This window comes from Canis lupus, chromosome 13, assembly GCF_011100685.1.
Source record: "Canis lupus familiaris isolate Mischka breed German Shepherd chromosome 13, alternate assembly UU_Cfam_GSD_1.0, whole genome shotgun sequence".
Taxonomy (NCBI): domain Eukaryota; kingdom Metazoa; phylum Chordata; class Mammalia; order Carnivora; family Canidae; genus Canis; species Canis lupus.
Window position 1 is genome coordinate 1,213,228 of NC_049234.1, and position 22,452 is coordinate 1,235,679.

General features: G+C 34.3%; 1 protein-coding gene across 14 annotated transcripts in view; it reads left to right on the forward strand.

Moving 5' to 3' along the window:
- VPS13B (vacuolar protein sorting 13 homolog B) overlaps positions 1-22,452 on the forward strand; it is a 734,128-nt gene that overhangs the window by 2,422 nt on the left and 709,254 nt on the right. For 13 of the 14 annotated variants that reach the window (XR_005368417.1, XM_038555171.1, XM_038555170.1 and 10 more), the window contains exon 3: positions 9,926-10,069. The exons of the other annotated variant lie outside the window; for it this stretch is intronic. Coding sequence is in view for 12 of the 13 variants with exons in the window: in XM_038555171.1 (XP_038411099.1) it covers positions 9,926-10,069 (144 nt within the window). In the remaining variant the exon portion in view is untranslated. The remainder of the gene's footprint in view (positions 1-9,925; positions 10,070-22,452) is intronic. 14 annotated transcript variants of the gene reach the window in all.

The following is a 22,452-nucleotide window of genomic DNA, read 5'->3' on the forward strand; positions in this document are numbered from 1 at the left end:
TGGTGGACATAGATGTAAATTTTCCTTAGATGTATACTTAGGAGGTATGTATTTGTTTAGCTTTGATGGATACTGCCATAGTTTTCCAAAGTGGTTGTATCCATTTACATTCTTATCAATGGTGTTTGAGAGGTCCAGTTACTTCAGAAATTTGCTATTACTTGGCATGTTTGTTATTTTAATTTTAGCCGTTCTGCTGGGCGTGTAATGGTGTCTCATTAAATTTGCTTTTTCTTAATGACTGATGTTGAACATATTTTCACGTGCTGCTTACTGGCTATTTGAATACCCTCTTTTGAAAGTCTCTAATTCTTTTGCCTTTTTAATAAAATTGGGTATTTTTTAAATTGGTGTGTAGGGGTTCTTTACATATTTTGGAAATGAGTCCTTTGTCAGATATATATATTTTTTTTTTTTTGTCAGATATATTTTGCAATATCTTCTCCCAGTCTGTGGCTTGGCTTTTTACTTTCTTAAAATTATCTTTTGATGAATAGAAGTTCATAATTTCAGTAAGATCCAAGTTGTCAGTCTTTTCCATTATTTTGTTTAAGAAATACTCACTTATTCCAGGAACATGAAGATGCTCTTGTTTTGTTTTGATTTTAATCACCCTGTGCTCATCATGACAACTGCTCTCAATATATGTCACTTATTTAACCCATCCCCCCACCCCCTCCTCTGGTAACCATTGGTTTATACTGTATGGTTTAGAGTCTGTTAATTAGTTTACTTTCCTCTTTTTTTTTTCCACCTTTTACTCATTTTTAAAAATTCCACATATCAGTGAAATCCTACAATATTTGTTCTTCTCTGACTTATTTCACTTAGCATTATACACTTTAGTTCCATCCATGTTGCTGCAAATGGCAAGATTTCATGGTTTTTTGAATGGTCATGGCAACCTTCTTGAAAATCACCTGGGAGGGATGTGAGGGTTTATTTCTAGGGTCTCAGTATAGTTTCCTTGGTGGTTTGTAGGTCTGTTGTTGTCAGTTTCACTTTGTTTTGATTACCAGAACTTTGTAGTAAGTTTTGAAATCAAGAAGTATGTAATCTCCAACTTTGTTCTTTTATTAATTTTTTAAATGTTAGGAAAAATGAATGCTGGAGTCATGTGGGTCAGGAGTTTTCTTAGTTGGAAATTTTTAAATTCTTGAATTAATAAAAAAAAAGATTTTATTATTTACTTTAGTGGGGGAGGAGGAATGGGGCGTGGGGGAGGGAGAGGACCAAGTGGATTCCACCTTGAGCCTGGAGCCAACTTGGGGCTCCATCTCAGGACCCTGAGATCATGACCAGAGGTGAAACTGAGTCAGTACTTAACTGACTGGGCCACCCAGGCACCCCTCTGGTTTAATTTCTTTAGTAGATAAAGGACTGTTTAGATTTTTATATCTTTCTGTTAGTTTTGGTTAGTTATATTTTTCCTTTTTTCTTTTTTAGTATTTTTTTTTTTTTTTTTTTGGTCATGTTTATCAATGAATTTCTCCATTTTTGTCAAAACTAGGGATCAGCAAACAATGGCTTGGGCCTGCTTTTGTAAGTAAAATTTTATTGGAGCACAGCTATTTTAATTTGTTTACATATTGTCTAACAGCTTTTGCAAACTAAAAAGGTAAGAGTTGAGTAGCTGGGACAGAGAGTGCATGGCTTGCAAAAGCCTTAAATATGTACTATCTGGGTCTTACTGCAAAAGTTTTCCTTCTCCTGCTCTGAATTGTCATACGTAAAGCAATAAGTTTTTTTTTTTTTTTTTGGTCCAGTTTATTTTATTTATTTTTTAAAAATATTTTATTTATTCATGAGAGAGAGAGAGAGGCAGAGTCACAGGCAGAGGGAGAAGCAGGCTTCCTGCAAGGAGCCCCATGTGGGATTGGGCCTGGGATGAGGACCTGAGTCAAAGGAAGATGCTGAACCATTGAGCCATCCAGGTGCCCCCCTTTTATTGATATCTAATTTAATTTCACTATGGTCAGCGTAGTCTCTGTATCATTTTAATCCATTACAGTTATGAATCAGTATATGGTCTATTTTTGTAAACATTCTGTGTGCACTTGATAAAAAGTGTATTTTGCAGTTGTTGCTGTATTCTATAAATTAATTTACTTCAAATTGACTAATAGAGTTTCTAAGATCTTGTAAATCCATGTGGATTTTTGTATCTGCTTGTTCTGTCAATGATTAAGGTATATTAATATCTACAGTTATTATTCTACTTTTTAATTTTGTCAACTTTCACTTTACATATTTAGAAATTGCTATTAGGTGTACACAAATTTAAGTGTTATCTTATTGTTCAGAATGCTTAAAAATTGTCCTGAAATGTCTTTCACTCTAGTAATTCTTCTTGCTTTAAAGTCTTCTTAATAATGCTATTTTAAAAATTGCTTCAGTTGCTTACCCTAAAGGTTACAAAATGCATATTTAACTTATTAGAGTCTAACTTAGTACTTTTACCATTTCCTGAACAGTCTTAACAGTTTGACTGTATATGCCCTCCCACTTCCCTGCATTTTGTTAGTATTGTGGTCATTTTTGCCTGTTCAGTTTGGTTAGCTGGATTTGGCTTGTTTTTCTACCTTTTCAGGTAGAAGTTTAGGTTATTGATTTGGGATATTTCTTCTATTATAGGCATTTAAACAGCTACAAATGTCTTTAGCTGCATCCCATAAATTTTGTTACGTTGTATTTTCATTTTCATTCAGTTCAAATGCTTTCTGGTTTTCCTTGATGAATGTGTATTTTTGTATTTGCTAGATGGAGTGGTTTATACATTTCAGGTTTAATTTCTTGATAGTGTTGTTCGAGTCTCCCATATGGTTGATTTTTCTATATATACGTTATTTTGAATATTTATTTATTTTTAAAAAATATTTTATTTATTCATGAGAGACAGAGAGAGAGAGAGAGAGAGAGGGAGAGAGGGAGAGAGGGGCAGAGACGCAGGCAGAGGGAGAAGCAGGCTCCACGCAGGGAGCCTGACATGGGACTCCATCCCGGGTCTCCAGATCAGGCCCTGGGCTGAAGGCGTCGCTAAACCTCTAAGCCACCTTGGCTGCCCGGTTATTGTGAATATTAAAGTCTGTGACTGTTTAGCTATTTTTTTTTTTTTTTTTTACTTTTGTTAGTTTTTGCTTTATGTATTTTGGGGTTTTGTTGCTATGCTCATGTATGTTTTTATATTTTCTTGAATTAACCTTTCTATCATTATAAAGTGTCTCATGTTATCTTTAACATTTGTTTTCTTTAAAGTTTATTTTGTTAATAGTGTAAGTACTCCAGCTGTTCTGTGGTTGCTGTTTGCATTATACATATATATTTTTCTCAGTACACTGTTTTTTAATTGTCTTCAACCTCTGTGTTGTTTTTCTTCATGCGTAGTATCATCTTTTTGAAAGTTTTACTGGCGTGTTATTTAGCTTTAACTCCTCTTTTCAAATTTCATCTCGTTCATTTTTATTTCATCCCAAGACTGCGATAAATTATTCACTTTGGAAAACAGTCATATGAAAAACAGAAATAGGGCACCTTGGTGGCTCAGTTGGTTAAATGTCTGACTTGATTTTGGCTCAGGTCATGATCTCAGGATCCTGAGATTGAGCCCTGTGTTGGGCTCCACACGGGGTGTGGAGCCTGCTTAAGATTTTCTCTCTCCCTCACTCCCTCCCCCTGCTTCCCTCTCAAAAATAAACAAACAAAACAGGAGGACAGAAACACTGGTAGAAATAGTATCATAGAAATGAAAGTTTACTATATGCTTAAAAGAGAATCTATACTGTTTCTCTAAATAGCAAGAAAATGTATTTCAGGTATTCCAGGCAAGAAACTGGGTCACATGATTTCCTTGGAGTCTCATTTACTGCTTTTTAATTGATGTATACTTGACATAAGAGTGCAAAATCAGGTGTACTACATAATTTGATATTTTATATATTGCAAAAGGATCAGTTATCAAAATAAATTTAATATTTATTTTGTTAATATCTGTCACCCTGCATAATTAATGAATTTATTTTTGTAATAAGAGCTTAGAGGATTTATTCTCTTAGCAATGTTCAGATATATAGTTTAGTATCATTAAAGTCCTCCTGTACATTACATCCCCCTGAATTATTTTACAGCTGGAAGTTTGTACCTTTTGACTCCTTTCACTCATTTTGCCCACCCCATACCCCTGGCAACCATCAATCTGTTCTTTGTATCTGTAGAAAAAAATTATTTTTTCATATGTTTTTTAAGGTTTATTTTCAGCCTATTTGCTTTTGAATTTAAAGTTTGTCTTTGAAGAGAACATATATTTGGATCTTTTAAAATCCAGCCTTGGGGTGCTAGGTGGCTCAGTCAGTTAAGCGTTCTACTTTGATTTTTGGCACAGGTCATGATCTCAGTGTTGTGCAATTGAGTCCTACATCAGGCTTGTGCTAGGTGTGGAGCCAGCTTAAGATTTTCTATCTTTTCCATTACCCCCACTCTTAAAAAAAAAAAAAAAAAAAAAAAAAAGTCCAGTCTTACAATCTTTGCCTTTTGATTGGAGTATTTAATCTGTCCACATATACTGTTTTTAATTGTATGGTTGGATTTACATCTACCATTTTCTATTTTCAATGTTTTTTGTGTCTTTTTTCCCTCATAATGCTTTACTACTTTTTTTATATTAAGTAGATATTTTTAATGTTTCATTTTCTTTAATTTTCACATTTTTGTTCTTAGTGGTTGCTCAAAGGATTACAATATGCATCCAATTTCTATTTCAGATTAATGCTAAATTTGTTACATTAAAATACAGAAACTTTCTCTGTTGTAGCTCCATTATTTCGTTTAAATGTCTACTACTTTGTGCTAGTGTTACATCTTTATAAGTCCAATGGTAGTACAATTTGATTATTCTATTTTAGATAATGGCCTTTTAAATCAGAAAAAAATGATAAAATTACATTTATTGATGCTTTTTGTGTGAATTTGAGTTACTGTCTGGTGTTCCTTTCAATTAGATAGATGTACTTTTAGGATTAACTGAATTATCTGAGTCTTTGGGTATTCCTTTATTTTGCCTTCATTTTTTTTTAAAATATTTTATTTATTTATTTATGATAGAGAAAGAGAGAGAGAGACAGAGACACAGGCAGAGGGAGAAGCAGGCTCCATGCCGGGAGCCCGACGCGGGACTCGATCCCGGGACTCCAGGATCGCGCCCTGGGCCAAAGGCAGGCGCCAAACCGCTGAGCCACCCAGGAATCCCCTTGCCTTCATTTTTAAAGGATATCTGCTGGATATAGAATTTTTGGTTGACAGTTATTATTTTTAAATGTCGTCTCATTACATTCTTGCCATTATTGTTTGTAATGAGAAGTTAGCCGTTTTGTTTCTGATTTTAAGATTTTCTTTTTGTCTCCGGCTTTCTACATTTTTATGGAGATGTGTTAGGGGGTGGATTTACTGATTCTTTTGCCAGTTGATACTGAGCTCTTCTAGTGGATTTTTCACTTAATTTACTGTGCTTCTCAATTGCATAGTCTCCATTTAGTTCTTCTTGGTAATTTGTTTCATTGATATTTTCTATTTGATGAATTGTCCTATTTTCCCTGAATTATGTAAATATGGTTTCCTTTATTATTTGAACATAGTTATAAAAGGTATTTTGAAGTCTTTGTGAACTAAGTTGTACAGTTGAGCACCCTTAGAGATAGTTTTCATTTACTTTGTCTACTTTCCATGTTTCATATATTTTTTGGTTGAACACTGGACATTTTAGATAGTAAGTTGAAGCAACTCTGAACTCTGATTTCCTCTATCCAGGGGATGGTTGTTGTTGTTGTTGGTTTATTTCTTTAGTGACTTGCCTGAACCACATTTGTGGTATTTCCCCTATAGTGTGTGGCCTCTAATGTTGGTGCTTTTCCTCCTTGCCCATTTCCCCAATTCTTTGTGTGTTTGGTTCTGGCTTTCTAGGGATTACCCTGGGTCAGTATAATTTAGTCATCAGCCAGTGGTTGGCTAGAAGCTATTTAAACCATTGAACTAATAAGGCTCCACTCTTTGGCATGTGAGATATATATATATATATCATAATGTTTTCAATTCAGAGAGTTTGTAAATCGGATTTTTTTTTTTAATCTTTCTTTCCTTTCTTAACTTACTGAGTCTTACAAGGCCTCTTGGTTAATCATGAATGAATAGCTTGTTCCCTCTCCTCTAAGTAAGCACAGCCTGGCAAATGCATATAGCTATCCAGACTATCAGGGATATGTGAAATCGTAGCAAGGTCATCTTTGGCTGTTTTATTCTCTTGATCTTTCTGCTAATTTTCTGGCCGATCTGCTGTTTTGTAGCTTGTACCAACAAATACTGTTTCCTGAGGTTATACTTCTGATTTTTTTCTATCATTTTTGACAACTTTGTCTAGTTTTGTTGCTTTTTGGAAAGAGGACTTGCCAAATTCCTAATTGAGAATTCTTGAAGTCCTGTCCTGTATTCATTTTTATTTTGTAGTAAAAAATGTATAAAACTTACCATCTTAACCATCTTGAAGTATACACTAATTATAACTGTATGCACATTGTTATTGAATAGATCTGTAGACCTTTTTCATCTTTCAAAAATTATAACTGTATACTCATTTAACAACTTCCTTTTTCCTTCTTTCCCCCAGCCCCTGGCAACCATCATTTTATTTTGAAAGAGTTTGACTACCTTTGGAATCTTGTATAAGTAGAATCCTACAGTGTTTGTCTTTTTGTGACTGGTTTATTTCACTTAGCAGAATGTCTTCAACATGTTTATTCATTTTATAGCATAAGACAATTTCCTCTTTTTAAAAGACTGGATATATTTGATTGTATATAGCATATCTTCTTTATCCATTTATTTTTCAGTGGACATTTAGGCTGCTTCCATCTATTGACTATTGTGAATAATGTTGCAGTGAACATGGTTATGCAAATCTTTTTTGAGATCCTGTTTTCAGTTTTTTGGTGTATACTCAGAACTGATTTATCATGGTGATTCTATTAATTTTTTGAGGAGCATCTATAATGCTTTCTTTAGAGGCTGCATCATTTTACATTTTTACTAACAGAAATATTTGTCCACATATTTACCAGCAATTGTTACTTTTTGTTTTTTGATAGTGGCCATTCTTATTTTTGTTTTTTGGTAGTGGCCATTCTAACAGGTATGAGATGGTAGGTTATTGTGGTTTTGATGTGCATTTCCCTGCTTAGTGACATTGAACATCTTTTCATAAACTTGCTGGCGATTTGTATGTATTCTTTTGAGAAATGTCTCTTCAGTCATTCATCCATTATTAAATTGGATTACTTTCTGTTATTTTAGATATTAATTCCTTATCAGATAATGGTTTGCAAATATTTTTTCCCATTACATAGCTTGCCTTTTCACTCTCTTGAATGTTTTCTTTGCTGCTTGAAGGTTTTTAGTTTTGTCTGTTTGCTTTTACTTGTTAAATTTAAAGTATGCCTGTTGTCTGTAAGATTATTTTGTTATAGCCTACCTAGAATTAGGTTTCTAAAAACTATTTAACACCCTTCTTAAATTCTTTGTCACTAACATTCTTTGTGCAGTCATAGATATTCTGATTTTAGGAATGCATTTTTTTTTACAATGTATTTCTGAATAGTTATAAGTGAATAAAATTTTGAAGTTGTACAGTATATGAAGTAAAAGGAATGAAAATTGTCTTATAATTACATTAGGATGATCTATTATATCAACATTTGTGTTTTATCTTTAGCAAGGCATAATGTATTCTCATATATCACAATTCTGAGGAAATGGAAGCCATCTTGCTTATAGTTAGATGATTAATAAGTGTTGACCTTTTTTTTTTAAAGATTTTATTTATTTATTTATTTATTTATTTATTTATTTATTTATTTATTCATTCATTCATTCATTCATTCATTCATTCAGAGAGAGAGAGAGAGAGAGAGACAGGCAGGAAGCCCGACGCGGGACTCGATTGGGGTCTCCAGGATCACACCCTGGGCTGCAGGCGGTGCTAAACCGCTGTGCCAAACCGCTGTGCCAAACCGCTGTGCCACCGGGGCTGCCCGATAAGTGTTGACCTTAAAGCAGATTTCAGTATGGGTGATATAGTTCAAAATTCTATGTTTAAATATAGAATTCTGCCTCATGTGTTAGTGTTTAGGTAGTAGAAAGTTGATTAACAACATTTTAATAATACCTAGGTCTTGAGTTTGATTCACATGCTTTTAACTTCTTTTGTGAGAATCTGATTTGTGCCCATAAATTGCAACTTTGGGCATTTCACAAATGTCTTATTGTTTCACAAGTCAGGAAGTGGTAGAGATGGCAATATCATGGGCTCATTGTTCAAATAGATGCATAACCAATGGAAAGGTTAAGTGCTCATAATGGATGTATTGTTGCAGTATAATTGTGAGGAGCAAGGTTCTGGCATCATATTTTCCAGTTTTGAGTCCTGGTTTTCCAAGATGTGTCATTTTGGGAAGTTACTTGACCTTTCTATACCTCAGATTCTTCATCTGTAAAATGGGTAGATTAATAGTATTTACCTTTTTGGGCTCTAATAAGGATTAAAGAATGTATTCAGGTAAAGTAACTGGTACATAGTAAGTGCTCAGTAAACATTGTTTTTGTTATAGATGCTGTTGAAAATATATAATCTGTGCCAGTTGATTTACACTTGAAATTAATCTTTCAGGGCAGCCCTGGTGGCCCAGCGGTTTAGCGCCACCTTCAGCCCGCTGTGTGATCCTGGAGACCCAGGATCTAGTCCCACATCAGGCTCCCTGCATGGATGGCGTCAGCTTCTCTCTCTGCCTGTGTCTCTGCCTCTCTCTGTGTTGTGTCTCTTGTGAATAAATAAATAAAATCTTAAAAAAGAAAGAAAGAAATTAATCTTTCAGCTTAATAATGGCAAATACTTAAATTGTGACATTCCATTAGAATACAGTAGAAATAGATTTTAAGTATTCTGCTCTTGCAGAAAAAAAACTTGTGAAGACATATATGAGACCCACATATTTGTAAGCATAGTTAGCATTTTTATAATGATTGTTCTTAGAGGAGGATAATATTCTAAGCACTTTATATAAATTTGTTTTTTTAAAGTAAATTTTTTTCTGCTGCTTTACAGTTTTTTTTTTTTTTAAGATTTTTATTTATTTACTTATGAGAGACAGAGACAGAGAGAGAGAGAGAGAGGGCAGAGACACAGGCAGGGGGAGAAGCAGGCTCCATGCAGGGAGCCGGATGTAGGACTCGATCCCTGGACTCCAGGATCACATTCTCGGCCAAAGGCAGGCGCCAAACTGCTGAGCCACCCAGGTATTCCCCACTTCTTTCTAATAGTAATGGAAATCAGTCAGCAAACATTTACATTTTATGACCAGATAGTTTCCAGGTACAATCTTTAATTGGGTAAAGCTCAATACTATTTTTAGTTTTCAAGGTTGGTCAGTTTTTATTTTGTTGGGCCGCTCTCCTGTCTCTTAACTCTGCTCCCACGCCCTTCCTTTGAACTTGCTTTACAATCCTGCTCTATTAGTTTTAAAAAATACATGTTTTTAATAGAGATTTTAAATATCCCATTCAGTTATCTCAACCCTGCTGTTTACGATGATTATTACAACCACTACCATGTGTGAACCTTTGTTATGTACCACGTATTGTGTTTTATATTGACTCATCAGAAAAAGAAACGGGGTCCTAGGCAGGTTAACTAGCTTAATAAGAGTAACTTGTAGAATAAGTTTTTGTGGTGTATCGTTAGCTATAATTGAACAAGTTATTTGTTACCTTTTGATGAATAGTGTTTTTAAAAATATTTTTAGAAATTTCATTTCTCTTTTTAGAAAGTAATTTGAGTATTAGAGTGAAAAAATTAAGCACTTACTAACTTAATGTTTTATGTTTTAAGGAATTGAAATTGCCATTTACTTTTTTAAGTGGACATATTCATGAGTTGAGGATCCATGTACCATGGACAAAACTGGGTTCAGAACCAGTGGTAATTACCATCAATACAATGGAATGCATTTTGAAACTTAAAGATGGAATACAGGTAAGAAGTTTTTGAACCTAGTTGTTTGTTAACCAGTTTTAATAGTTATTGGTGTTAATTTTTAATGTTTGGGATATGTCACCTTTTACAAAAAGTTTATGTACACTTACTGTTTCTCACATGCCTATTAATGTAGCATAATTAATTGCAAAAGGATATTCTTATATTGGATAAATTATTCTATGGTTATTTTCATACTAATTTTACTTAATCTAATTAAACATCATAGGGATCATATAGATGGCTTATTATCTGTATCTACTAGAAGTAGGACCTGATTGTGTCCAATTTTCAGGTGAAGGTTTTTGAGTTTTTGCAAAAGAGCTATATGATTTTCTTATATTTACATGACATTTCTAAATGAGATGGAAATTTGTCATTTTTTGAGATGAAAATATAGTGAATTTACCTTCATATCAAATTTTAAGTTTTTATTTTAATTCCAGTTAACCTACAGTATTATAGTAATTTCAGCTGTAGGTTATAGTAATTTAACATTTAAATATAACACCTGGTGCTCATCACAAGTGTACTCCTTAATCCCCATCACCTTTTTAACCCATTCTCACACACATCTCTCCTCTGGTAACGACTATCAGTTCTGTATAGTTAGGAGTTCGTTTCTTGGTTTGCTTCCTTTTTTCCCCTTTGCTGGTTTGAATGGGTAAATAAGCTATGATATAATACACACACACACACACACACATATATCATATATATGGTGTATATATATACATATATATACACACACACACAATGGAATATTACTCAGCCATAAAAAGAATGAAAATCTTGCTATTTGCAATGACATCTATAGAGCTAGAGAGTGTTTTGATAAGCCAAATAAGTCAGAGAAAGACAAATACCATATGATTATGTGGAATTTAAGAAACCTATCAAATTACATTGACGTTTTGGCATCAGAAGCTGATTTTTTTTTCCTGACCTAGCTTTTCTCTGACCCATCTTACATTTCTCCTTAGTGTTTTGGTTTTCGCTTTTTATAAAGATGTAATACTGATTTTTAAGGAATTTCTAGCAAAAATTATTTAATCTAGAAAGCAGATAGGCCTGATTGCAGTATATCATAAATTTTTCCATTTTCATCTTAGAGAAAAGTAGTGTCTCTTTCATTTTATTACCTTTTCCTTAGCCCATATTTAACTTGCAAGTTTAAAAAATGCTTTCTAGAACCAAATGAGTTGATGAATATTAATAATTTAAATTTTACAAATTAATAGTTTATTAAATGTTAAGGCAATTTTAGTGTAATCCTAAATATAACTTTAGTCTGAAATTATGATTATTTATGATGTTAAAATAATTTCCTATTTTTTTAAATTTAATTTTATTTTTTTAATTTCCTATTTTAAAAAGATACTTTGTCATATTAACCCACTGGACTCTTTTTTTCTCCTTTTTTGAAATCTTTCATTCTAAACCTTTATTAACCAGTTTAACTGATACAGTTTCTGGAACTAAGTAGACCAATGCTGTATTATCATGAGAATTTATTTTGTAAATATAAAATACATGGGAGATTGATATAGAAGTCTGTGATGTAGTTATATTACAACAGAGTTTTACTTTACATTTATTTTAGGTAATACTTAAATGGTCTTAATCATCGTCTGTTCCTGGAATTTAATTTTTTTTAAAAGTCTGGACTTAGTTATACCACCCATGGAGTGTTCCATATTAAAAGAGAAAAAAAAATCCATACACTAAGTATTTTTTCAATGGGAAGGTGGAAGTTTCAAGGCCAGATGTCCCATAAGAAACACATTTTAAAAGAGGCAAATTACAACTAATTATAGAGCCTGTAGAAAAAGATTTGTAACACATGACTTAGTGCAGCCTAGAACTAATATTTGATATTGGACCATGCAGATGGCTACTGCAGGAATGATCAGGTTTCTTGCTGCATGGTATTTGAGACTTGAATTTTGTGGTGTGTACAGCAAAAGGTCAAGTGTCATGAATGTAAACTACTCTCAAAACAAGTATTTTTTGCAGATGTTTAAAATTTTGAGGTAGAAAAGATTTTTGAAAATTGCAGTTGACATTTGGACAAATTATTCAGCGTTGTCCATCCCTGGAGAGTAATACTTAGGTTAGTGATTGGAATTAATTTTTCAGTAAGACATTATAGATGAAACACGTTTTTTTTTTTTTTTTTTTTTTTTGAAACACGTTTTTAAACAGTTTATTTTCCTATGTTAAGTTCTGATTAGTATAGTAGAAAATTAAGTTAAAAAGTTACATATGTACTAGTAAAACTGAATAAGCCTATATTTAGTTTAAATTATTTCAAATTACTACATTGTAGAATCACAATGAAGTAAATACTTATTTCATAAATTTAGTGTGGAATGTTTGGTTAAATGAAGGGATCCTTTAGATTTATAGATACGAATCTGTTAATACTACTATTGATATTTGACAATGTAATAAATACAACTTAAAGTTAGAAATCTGAGGTCTAATTCAGAACAGATCATTACAAAAATATAATATTGCTAAATGCCTTGATAAGAAGGCATGTCTCATTTGTAAAGTTCAGTTTAATTCTACCAACATTTAGTTTGCTGCTCTTCAGTGCACTGTAAAAACATTGCCAAGATATTTATATAATCTTCTAAAGAGACCTAGAGAAAGAGATTTATGATGATTGTGGGTGACTCTAGAGATAATAATTATAATATATTGCCTTTACCTTAGCATATCTCTGTAATTAGCTTTTTGTTTTGTTTTGTTTAAGATTTAGAGAGTTCATGGGTGTGAGCCAGAAGGTGGGAGAGGGAGGTAGGGAGAGAATCTCAAGCAGATTCCCTGCTGAGTGCAGAGCTCTATCTTTCCACCCTCAGATCATGCCCTGAGTTGAAACCAAGAGTTGGATGCTCAACTGACCAAGCCACCCAGGCACCCCTATAATTAGTTTAATAGAGATTTTTTTGGATGAGAAGGTGACCCAAGTTGTTGTGTTAGATCAAATGCCACCTTGATGTTCACATTGAACTATTTTTGGTGAATTAATATTTCACTCAGAATATATTTAACTGTTAGCTGTTTACTCTGAGAGACATATCGGTCATCAAACCGCCTTTGGATCCTTCAGATTTTACTTGTGAGCGTTTTTTTTTTTTTTTTCCCTGACTTCAGATACAGAATTTGATTCATGACACATCATCAGTGGTCCCAGTCTGACTTATTTAACTCGTTCCCTCTAATAAATACATGTGGATCTAGCACATAACTGAGTAACTTACATTTAACTATGTGCTCTCCTCCTTTTGTTTATCTTGCTTTTTGGCCTCTTTGGGCCTCATCTGGAAAATAGGGCAAGACTTGATACATAGTTCTTAACCCTGTGGTTGGTTGTATATGATTTTTTAGCTCATTGTATTAATAAATCTTGCAAAAAAACTTCTTTAACCTAGAGTAGTAGTAAATTTGTTTTTAAAGAACTATTTATTCTGGCCTTTGTGTCACCTAGAAAGTTTAAGAAACAATAAAACAACAAGAAGCCCCCACCCCCCAAAACGTATAAAGTCTTTTGACCTGATAAAAGTGACCATTTGCAAAGCTATTTATTGAATACTTGCTGTTCATTAAAAAACAACAACAACAACAAAAAAAAGAAAACAAACAAAAAAACCCCACAAACCTAAAATCTTTTGTACCTCAACCAAGGCTTTAAAATGTAAAAACAGATTAAACCCCCTCAAGCTCTTTGTTAATATGTGTATGTGCTTTTTAATCCTGGTCAGTGCTTGGAGTTTACAGGACAGTCTTGTTCTCTTGCATGTTTTGGTGCTCTCAAAATCCACTATTCATTTTGGTAGTCTTAAAGAGCATAGGAAAGTATCCTATCTTGTCCTTGAAGCTTGAGCACTATGCTGGAGGAAGTATTGGTAAAGCTATTAATATATATATTGGCCTTTTAAAAAAACACTTTAATTCTCTTAAATAAGGTGGGATTAATTTGAATGACTACTACTATAGTAGTCATTTGAATGTGTTGTGTGTCATTGTCACCACCCCCCGCCAAAATTCATATATTGAAATTATCCCCAAAGATGATGGTATCAGGAGGTAGGGTCTTTGGGAGATGCTTAAGTCATGAGCCCTCATGAGTGGGATTAGTGCCTTATAAAAGAGGCTCCAGAGAGATGCCTACCTCTTTTGCCATGTGAGGACACAGTGAAAAGGTACCAGCTGTGAACCGGGAAGAGGGCCCTCAAACCAGACCACGTTGGCACTTTGATCTTGGACTTCCCAGCCAGTTCTGTAGAACTGTGAGAAATAAATTTCTGTTGCTGTTATAAGCTACTCAGTCTGTGATATTTTGTAGAGCAGCCCAAATGGACTAAGACAACTTACTTTTTCAGAAATTTAACAGGGTTCAGAAATGCTGACTTGGGCTGTGTACTTTATTGTACTATTATTGATTTCCTCACTTGCACTGTTATAAGTTAATGATGGTAGTGATGATAATGAATAATGTAGTCTAGATTCATTCTGTAGTTTCCTTATATAAAAAGTGAGAAAGAGTTCCCTATAACTTATGGGTCGTGTCTTTACTCTCACAGGGAACCCCTTTTATATTGTAAAGGAGATGAATACTCTGGTACATCTTCCTGTGTAACAGTTCAGAAAAGCTACATAACTATTAATAAAATTAATTATAATTTTATATCATTTTTGATCTAGTGGAAGAATTTTGTAGATGGAGTATGTAGTTAAATAATTTCCAGTGTTTGGCTATATTTGCTGCCTACAAACTTCAGGGCTTGGTTTGAATTCTTGTTTCTGGTGTTGTAGCTGGAATGGTGAACTAAGACTGGGAAGTGGGGGCATTGATGTTTTATATAAAGAAGGCAAATGGAGGAATCAGCAGAGGAGAATCCAAGAGTCCTTGACAGTGATTCCTAAGTAATCTGCCCTAGTGATAGGCCACATGAAAGAGTGGAGAAGTTGTATAATTATAATTACCAAATAATATGTAGAGGAGAGATAGTAGTAAATGTCATTCACATCCTCAGCTGAGAGAAGAATAAGCCAAATCACCCTTTCTGTAAGATACACATAAAATCATGTGTTTTGCTGAAGAAATTTTAAATACGTGAATCTGATTCTGAATTTACTTGCACTTAGTAGAGGTATACCAAATTTTTTGAGTAAGTGAGGTATTCCGTTTAGTTAGGTGCAGCAAGCATTAGGGTGGTTTCCATTCTCTTCTGTATATCTTGAATCTTCTAAAATTAACTTAATACCTGAGATTATATTCTAAATCTGTTTTGAGATGTACTAGAGAAATAGATACTTTTGAGTTTCACTCTGGGTGGAATTCTTTCTTTATGTATTTGTATATATTCATAGCGAATTTCAAGTATATGCTATAGTATTATTAACTGTAGTCACCAAGCTGTACACTAGAATCCTTTTTTTTTAAATTTTTATTTATTTATGATAGTCACACAGAGAGAGAGAGAGAGAGGCAGAGACACAGGCAGAGGGAGAAGCAGGCTCCATGCAACGGGAGCCCGATTCGATCCTGGGTCTCCAGGATCACGCCCTGGGCCAAAGGCAGGCGCCAAACCGCTGCGCCACCCAGGGATCCCCTGTACACTAGAATCTTAGGTCTTGTTCAGCTTATAACTGAGAATTTGTACCCTTTGACTAATATTGCCCATTTGACCCAGGACCTGTCAAACATTATAATTCTACTGCTGCTATGAGTTTGACACCTGACACCGTTGTTTTTTTTTTTTTTTTTTTTTTTTTTAAGATTCCACATAGTATTTGTCTTCGGCTTATCTCATTTATCACAATGCCCTTCAGGTTCATCTATGTGGTTACAAATGCAGGATTTACTTTTCACAGCTCAATAATATTTGTGCATGTATGTGCAGGTGTGTATGTGCACACGTGTGTGTATGTAGGCACTCCCATTGATGGACACTTAGGTTATTTCCATATCATGGCTATTGTCAGTAATGCTACAGTGAACATGAGAGTACAGATATCTCTTTGAAATAGTTATGTTTTCTTTTCATATATATCCAGAAGTGGGATTGCTAGATAATGTGGTAACTCTATATTTGAATTTTTAAAGAACCTCTATACCATTTTCCATAATGACAATACCAATTTACATTACTATCAACATTGTACAAAGGTTCCCTTTTTTCAATATTCATTATTTCTTGTCTGTTTGATAATAGTCATCCTAATAGTTTGGAGTGATATTTCGTTGTGGTTTTCATTTGCATTTTTATGATGGTTATTGATGTCTAGCACCTTTTGAGCTGTTGGTCATTTGTCTAACTTCTTTAGAAAAATGCTTATTTAGTTCCTTTGCTTCTTTTTAATTGGATTGTTTTTTGATATTATAGTTCATTTTTTATATTTTAAGTATTAACCCTTTATGAGATGTATAGTTTGCACATATATTCTCCTGTAAACAGGTTGACTTCATTTTGTTGATAGTTTCCTTGACTGTGCAGTAGCTTTTTAATATGATGTAGTCCCACCTTTTTTTTTTTTTTTTTTTTGGTTTTGTTGCCTGTGCCTTTGGTGTATCCAAAAATGACTGATGTCAAGGAACCTTTTCCCTTAATTTTTCTTGTAGTAGTTACACAGTTTCAGGTCTTATATTTAAGTTTTTAATCCATTCTGAGTTAATTTGTGTGCTTGGTGGAAGGTTGAGTCCACTTTCTTTTTTTGCTTTGTAGCTGGATACTTTTTCCAGCATGACTTATTGAAGAAACTGTCCTTTCTGTATTGTGTGTTCTTGGTTCCTTTGCCAAGGATTAGTTGACTGTATATGCATGAGTTTATTTCTGGGCTCTCAATGCTGTTTCATTGATATGTGTCTGTTTTTATGTACCATACTGTTTTGATTACTGTAGCTTTGAAATATATTGGAAATCAAGAAGTGTGATGCTTCCAATTTAGTTCTTTCTCAAGATTGCTTTGGTTATTTGAGATCTTTTCTATGGTGCCATATGAATTCTGGAATTGTTTTTCTGATATATGTAAAAAATGCCATTGGAATTTTGATAGGGATAGCATTGAATCTATAGATCATTTTATTTATTTTTTATTTTTTATTTTTTAAAATATTTATTTATTCATGAGAGACACAGAGACAGAGGCAGAGGGAGATTCAGGGTCTTCATAAGAGCTGGATATGGGACTTGTTGATCCTGGATCCCAAGATCACGACCTGAGCCAAAGGCAGCTGCCCAACCGCTGAGCCACCCAGGTGTCCCTATAGATCATTTTAGATACAGTATTTATTGTTTTTGATGCTATTGTAAATGAGAATGCTTTTTTTTTTTGAGAATGCTTTTTAAATTTCTCTCTGATAACTCATTAAAAGCATATAGAAACACTGATTTTTGTATATTTACTTTGTATCCTGTAACTTTACTGAATTATTCCTACTAGTTTTTTGTAGGATTCTTTAGAGTTTTTTATGTGTAACATAATGTTATCTGCAAACATTTTAATGCTCCCTTTCTCGTTTGGATGCCTTTTATTTCTTTTTATTTCCTAGTTGTTCTGACTAGGATTTCCAGAATTATGTTGAGTAAAAGTGATGGGATTGGGCATCTTTGTCTTGTTCTATTCTTAGAGGAAAAGCTTTTGGCTTTTCATCACTGAGTATATTAGCTGTCATGGTGTCCTATATGGCTTTTATGTTGAAGTACATTACTTTTATATCTAATTGTTGAGAGTGTTTATCATGAAAGGAATGTTGTCAGATGCTTTTTCTGCATCTTATAAGATGATTTTTATCCTTCATTTGTTAATGTGATGTATTATTATATTTACCTGTGTATGTTGAACCATCCTGGTATCCCAGGGGTAAATCCCTCTGTGAGTTTTTAAATATGCTGAATTCAGCTTGCTAATATCTTGTTGAGAATTTTTACATATATATTCATGAGGGATATTAGCCAGTAATTATCCTATAGTGTCTTTGTCTGAGTTTGGTATCAGAGTAATGCTGGACTCATAAAATGAGTTTGGAAGTATTCCATCCTATTACATTTTTTGGAGTGTGAGAAGGATTAACATGAGTTCTTCTATATATATTTGGTATAATTCACCAGTGAAGTATCTTTCTTGGGCTGTTCTTTGTTGGGAGTTTAAGTTTTTAATTACCTGGTGCTCATCATGACAAGTACACTCATTAATCCCCCACCAACCTCCCCTCTTTTAATCGTCAGTTCTCTATAGTTAAGAGTCTGTTTCTTGGTTTATTGTTCCATCTCCCACCCTTTACTTGTTTGTTTTGTTTCTTAAATTCACTCATATGAGTGAAATCATATGTATTTGTCTTTCTCTTACTGCCTTATTTCACTTAGCATTATACTCTAGCTCCATCCATATTGTTGCAAATGGCAAGATTTCATTCTTTTTTGTGGCTGAATAATATCCAATTTTATATGTATATACCACATCTTATTTATCCATTCATCAGTCAGTGGACTTAAACTGTTTAATAATTTGGGTATTGTAGATAATGCTGCTATAAACACCAGGGTGCTGCATGTATCCTTTTGAATTAGTGCTTTTGTATTCTTTAGGTAAATACCTAGTAGTAGTGCATTTGCTAGATTATAGAGTAGTTCTATTTTTAACTTTTTATTTTTTTAAAAAAGATTTTATTTCTTTATTCATGACAGACACAGAAAGAGAGGCAGAGACATAGGCAGAGGGAGAAGCAGGCTCCATGCAGGGAGCCTGATGTGGGACTCGATTCCAGGTCTCCAGGATCAGGCCCTGGCCTGAAGGTGGTGCTAAACTTCTGAGCCACCCGGGCTGTCCCTATTTTTAACTTTTGAGGAATCTCCATACTGTCTTTCACAGTGGCTGCTCTGGTTTGCATTCCCATCAACAGTGCAAGAGGATTCCCCTTTCTCCACATCCTTGACATCATCTGTTTCTTGTGCTGTTGATTTTAGCCATTCTGATAGATGTCAGGTGATATCCCACTATAATTTTGATTTGCATTTTCCTGATGAGTGATGTAGAACATCTTTTCATGTGTCTATTGGCCATCTGGATGTTTTCTTTAGAAAAGTGTGTATTCATGTCTTCTCATTTTTAAGTGGGTTGTTTTGTAGATTGTTGACTTTGATAAGTTCTTTATAGATTTTGGATACTATCCCTTTATCAGATATGTCATTTGCAAATATGTTCTCCCATTCTGTGCTTGCTTTTTAGTTTTGTTGATTGTTTCCTTCGCCGTGTAGAGCTTTTTATTTTGATGTAGTTTCAATGGTTTATTTATTTATTTATTTTTTTAAAGATTTATTTATTTATTTATGATAGAGAGAGAGAGAGAGAGAGAAAGGCAGAGACACAGGCAGAGGGAGAAGCAGGCTCCATGCCGGGAGCCTGACGTGGGACTCAATCCCAGGTCCCAGGATCGCGCCCTGGGCCAAAGGCAGGCGCCAAACCGCTGAGCCACCCAGGGATCCATCAATGGTTTATTTTTGCTTTTGTTTCCCTTGCCTCAGAAGATCTACCTTGAAAAAAGTTGCACGATTCATGTCCGAGAAATTACAGCCTGTGCTTTCTTCAAGGACTGTTTGGTTTCCTGTCTTATGTTTAGGTCTTTAATCTGTTTTGAATTTATTTTTGTGTATGGTGTAAGAAAGTGGTCCAATTTCATTCTTTTGCAAGTGGCTGTCCAGTTTTCCCAGCACCATTTGTTGAAGACTTTTTTTTTTCCCCCCATTGGGCATTCTTTCTTGCTTTGTTGAAGATTAGTTGACCAGAATTATGGGTTCATTTCTGGGTTCTCTGTTCTGTTCCATTGATCTGTGTGTATCATTTTGTGCCAGTACCATACTGTCTTGATCCCTACAGCTTTGTAATACAGCTTGAAATCTAGAATTGTGATGCCTCCAGCTCTGCTTTTCTTTTTCAGGATTGCTTTGGCTATTCAGGGTCTTCTGTGGTTCCGTACAAATTTTAGGATTGTTTGTTCTAGGTCTGTGAAAAATGCATGTAGTATTTTGATAGGGATTCCATTAAAGGTGTGGATTATTTTGGGTAGTATAAACATTTTAACAATACTTGTTTTTCCAACCCACAAACATGGAATGTTTTTCCATTTCTTTACATCTTCCTCAATATCTTTCATAATTGTTCTATAGTCTCCAGAGTACAGATCATTTACCTCTTTGTTTAGGTTTATTCCTAGATATCTTAATGGTTTTTTGCAGTCATAAATGGGATCAATTCCTTGTTTCCTCTTTCTGCTCTTTCATTTTTGGTGTGTAGAAATGCAACATATTTCTGTACATTGATTTTTTTTTTATGTCCTGTGACTTTGCTGAATTCATGTATCAGTTCTAGCAATATTTTAGTGGAGTCTTTCACACTTTCTACATGGAGTATCGTGTGAGTAGTCAAAGTTTGACATCTTCTATGTTGATTTGGATGCCTTTTATATCTTTTTGTTGTCTGATTGCTGAGGCTAGGACTTCCTATTCTTTATGTCTTCTCTAATCTTTATTCATTCCTGGTTTTGGGTTTACTTTTATTTTTTTTTAATAGTTCCATAGAGTGTAAATTTAGGTTGTTGATTGAGATCATTCTTTTATAATACATTTTTTATAGCTATAAATTTCTAGGTATTGCTTTAGTGCATCCATTTGTTTGATATGTTTTTTTTTCATTCATCTTATTTTGTAGTTTCTTTGTGATTTTTTTCTGCCATTGTATGTTTACATAGTTTATAATTTCCCTTCTGTTACTGATTTATAGTTTTGTTCCATTGTAGTCAGAGTAGATACTTCATACAATTTTGAACTTCTGAAATTTATTTAACTATGGCAGATAATCATCCTATCATGGAGAATGTTCCTTGGGTACTTGAAAGCTGTTTATATTCTTTTCTTCCTTCCATTTTATTTTAAATTTTTTTAAATTTTTTAAAATTTTTTATTAATGATAGTCACAGAGAGAGAGAGAGAGAGGCAGAGACATAGGCAGAGGGAGAAGCAGGCTCCATGCACCGGGAGCCCGATGTGGGATTTGATCCCAGGTCTCCAGGATCGCGCCCTGGGCCAAAAGCAGGTGCCATACTGCTGCGCCACCCAGGGATCCCTCCATTTTATTTTAAATAGATACTTTAAGTAATCCCTACACCTAGCATGGAGGTAAACTCCTTTAAAAAAGAAAAGATTTTATTTATTTATTCATAGGGACACAGCTAGAGAGAGAGGCAGAGACACAGGCAGAGGGAGAAGCAGGCACCATGCAGAGAGCCCGACGTGGGACGTGGGACTCGATCCCAGGTCTCCAGGATCACGCCCTGGGCTGCAGGTGGCGCTAAACCGCTGCACCACCGGGGCTGCCCAGGACGTAGACTCCTAAAACAGTCACAGGTTCTACCGACTGAGCCAGGCTCCTCTCTTCCTTTCATTAAAAAAAGATTAAAAATTATTTATCTGAAAAATAATTATAGATTTGCAAGAAGTAGCAAAGAAAAATACAGAGAGCTCTTACATCCCTTAACGCAGCCTTCCTTAATGTTAACATCTTGCATAACTATAGTATAATATAAAAAGGAACTTACATTGACACTATTATTAATTCAGTTTATTCAGATTCACCGTGTGTGTGTGTGTGTGTGTGTGTGTGTGTGTGTATGTGCGTAGCTCTGCATGTTTTATTCTACCTGTAGCTTTGTGAAACTACCACCACAGTCAAGTTACAAAACTGTACCACCACTGCAAGGCCTCCTTGTGATACTCCCTTATAAACTGTACCATGAGTGTCCTTGCCCTCTGACCCCTAATCTCTGGCAACCATTTATCTTTTCTCATTCTCTGTAATTTTATTTCAAGAATAATGCATACAAATGAAATACAGTATATAAGTTTTTGAGGTTAGTTTTTTTTTGCTTAGCATAAATCCCTTGAGATTCATCCAAGTTATTGGTTTGTTGTATGTATCATTGAGTAGTATTCTGACATACATCTCTGCTGTATCACAGATTGTTCAACCATTCATCCTTTCAACTAATTTTTGGTAGCTTCCCGTTTTTGATATTACAAATCTGCTCTAAATATTTGTATACAAATTTCTTTTTTTTTAAAATAACGATTTTATTTATTTATTCACGAGAGACACAGAGATAGGGAGAGGCCTAGGCAGAGGGAGAAGCAGGCTCTTTGTGGGGAGCCTGATGTAGGACTTGATCCTGGGACTCCAGGATCACCACCAGAGCCAAAGGTAGAGGCTCAACCACTGGGCCACCCAGGTGCAAATATCTATGCTTCTCTAAGTTCTGGGATAGATGCCCAAGGTCACTATTGTTGTATCCCATTTATATTTTAAAAGAAATTGCTAAA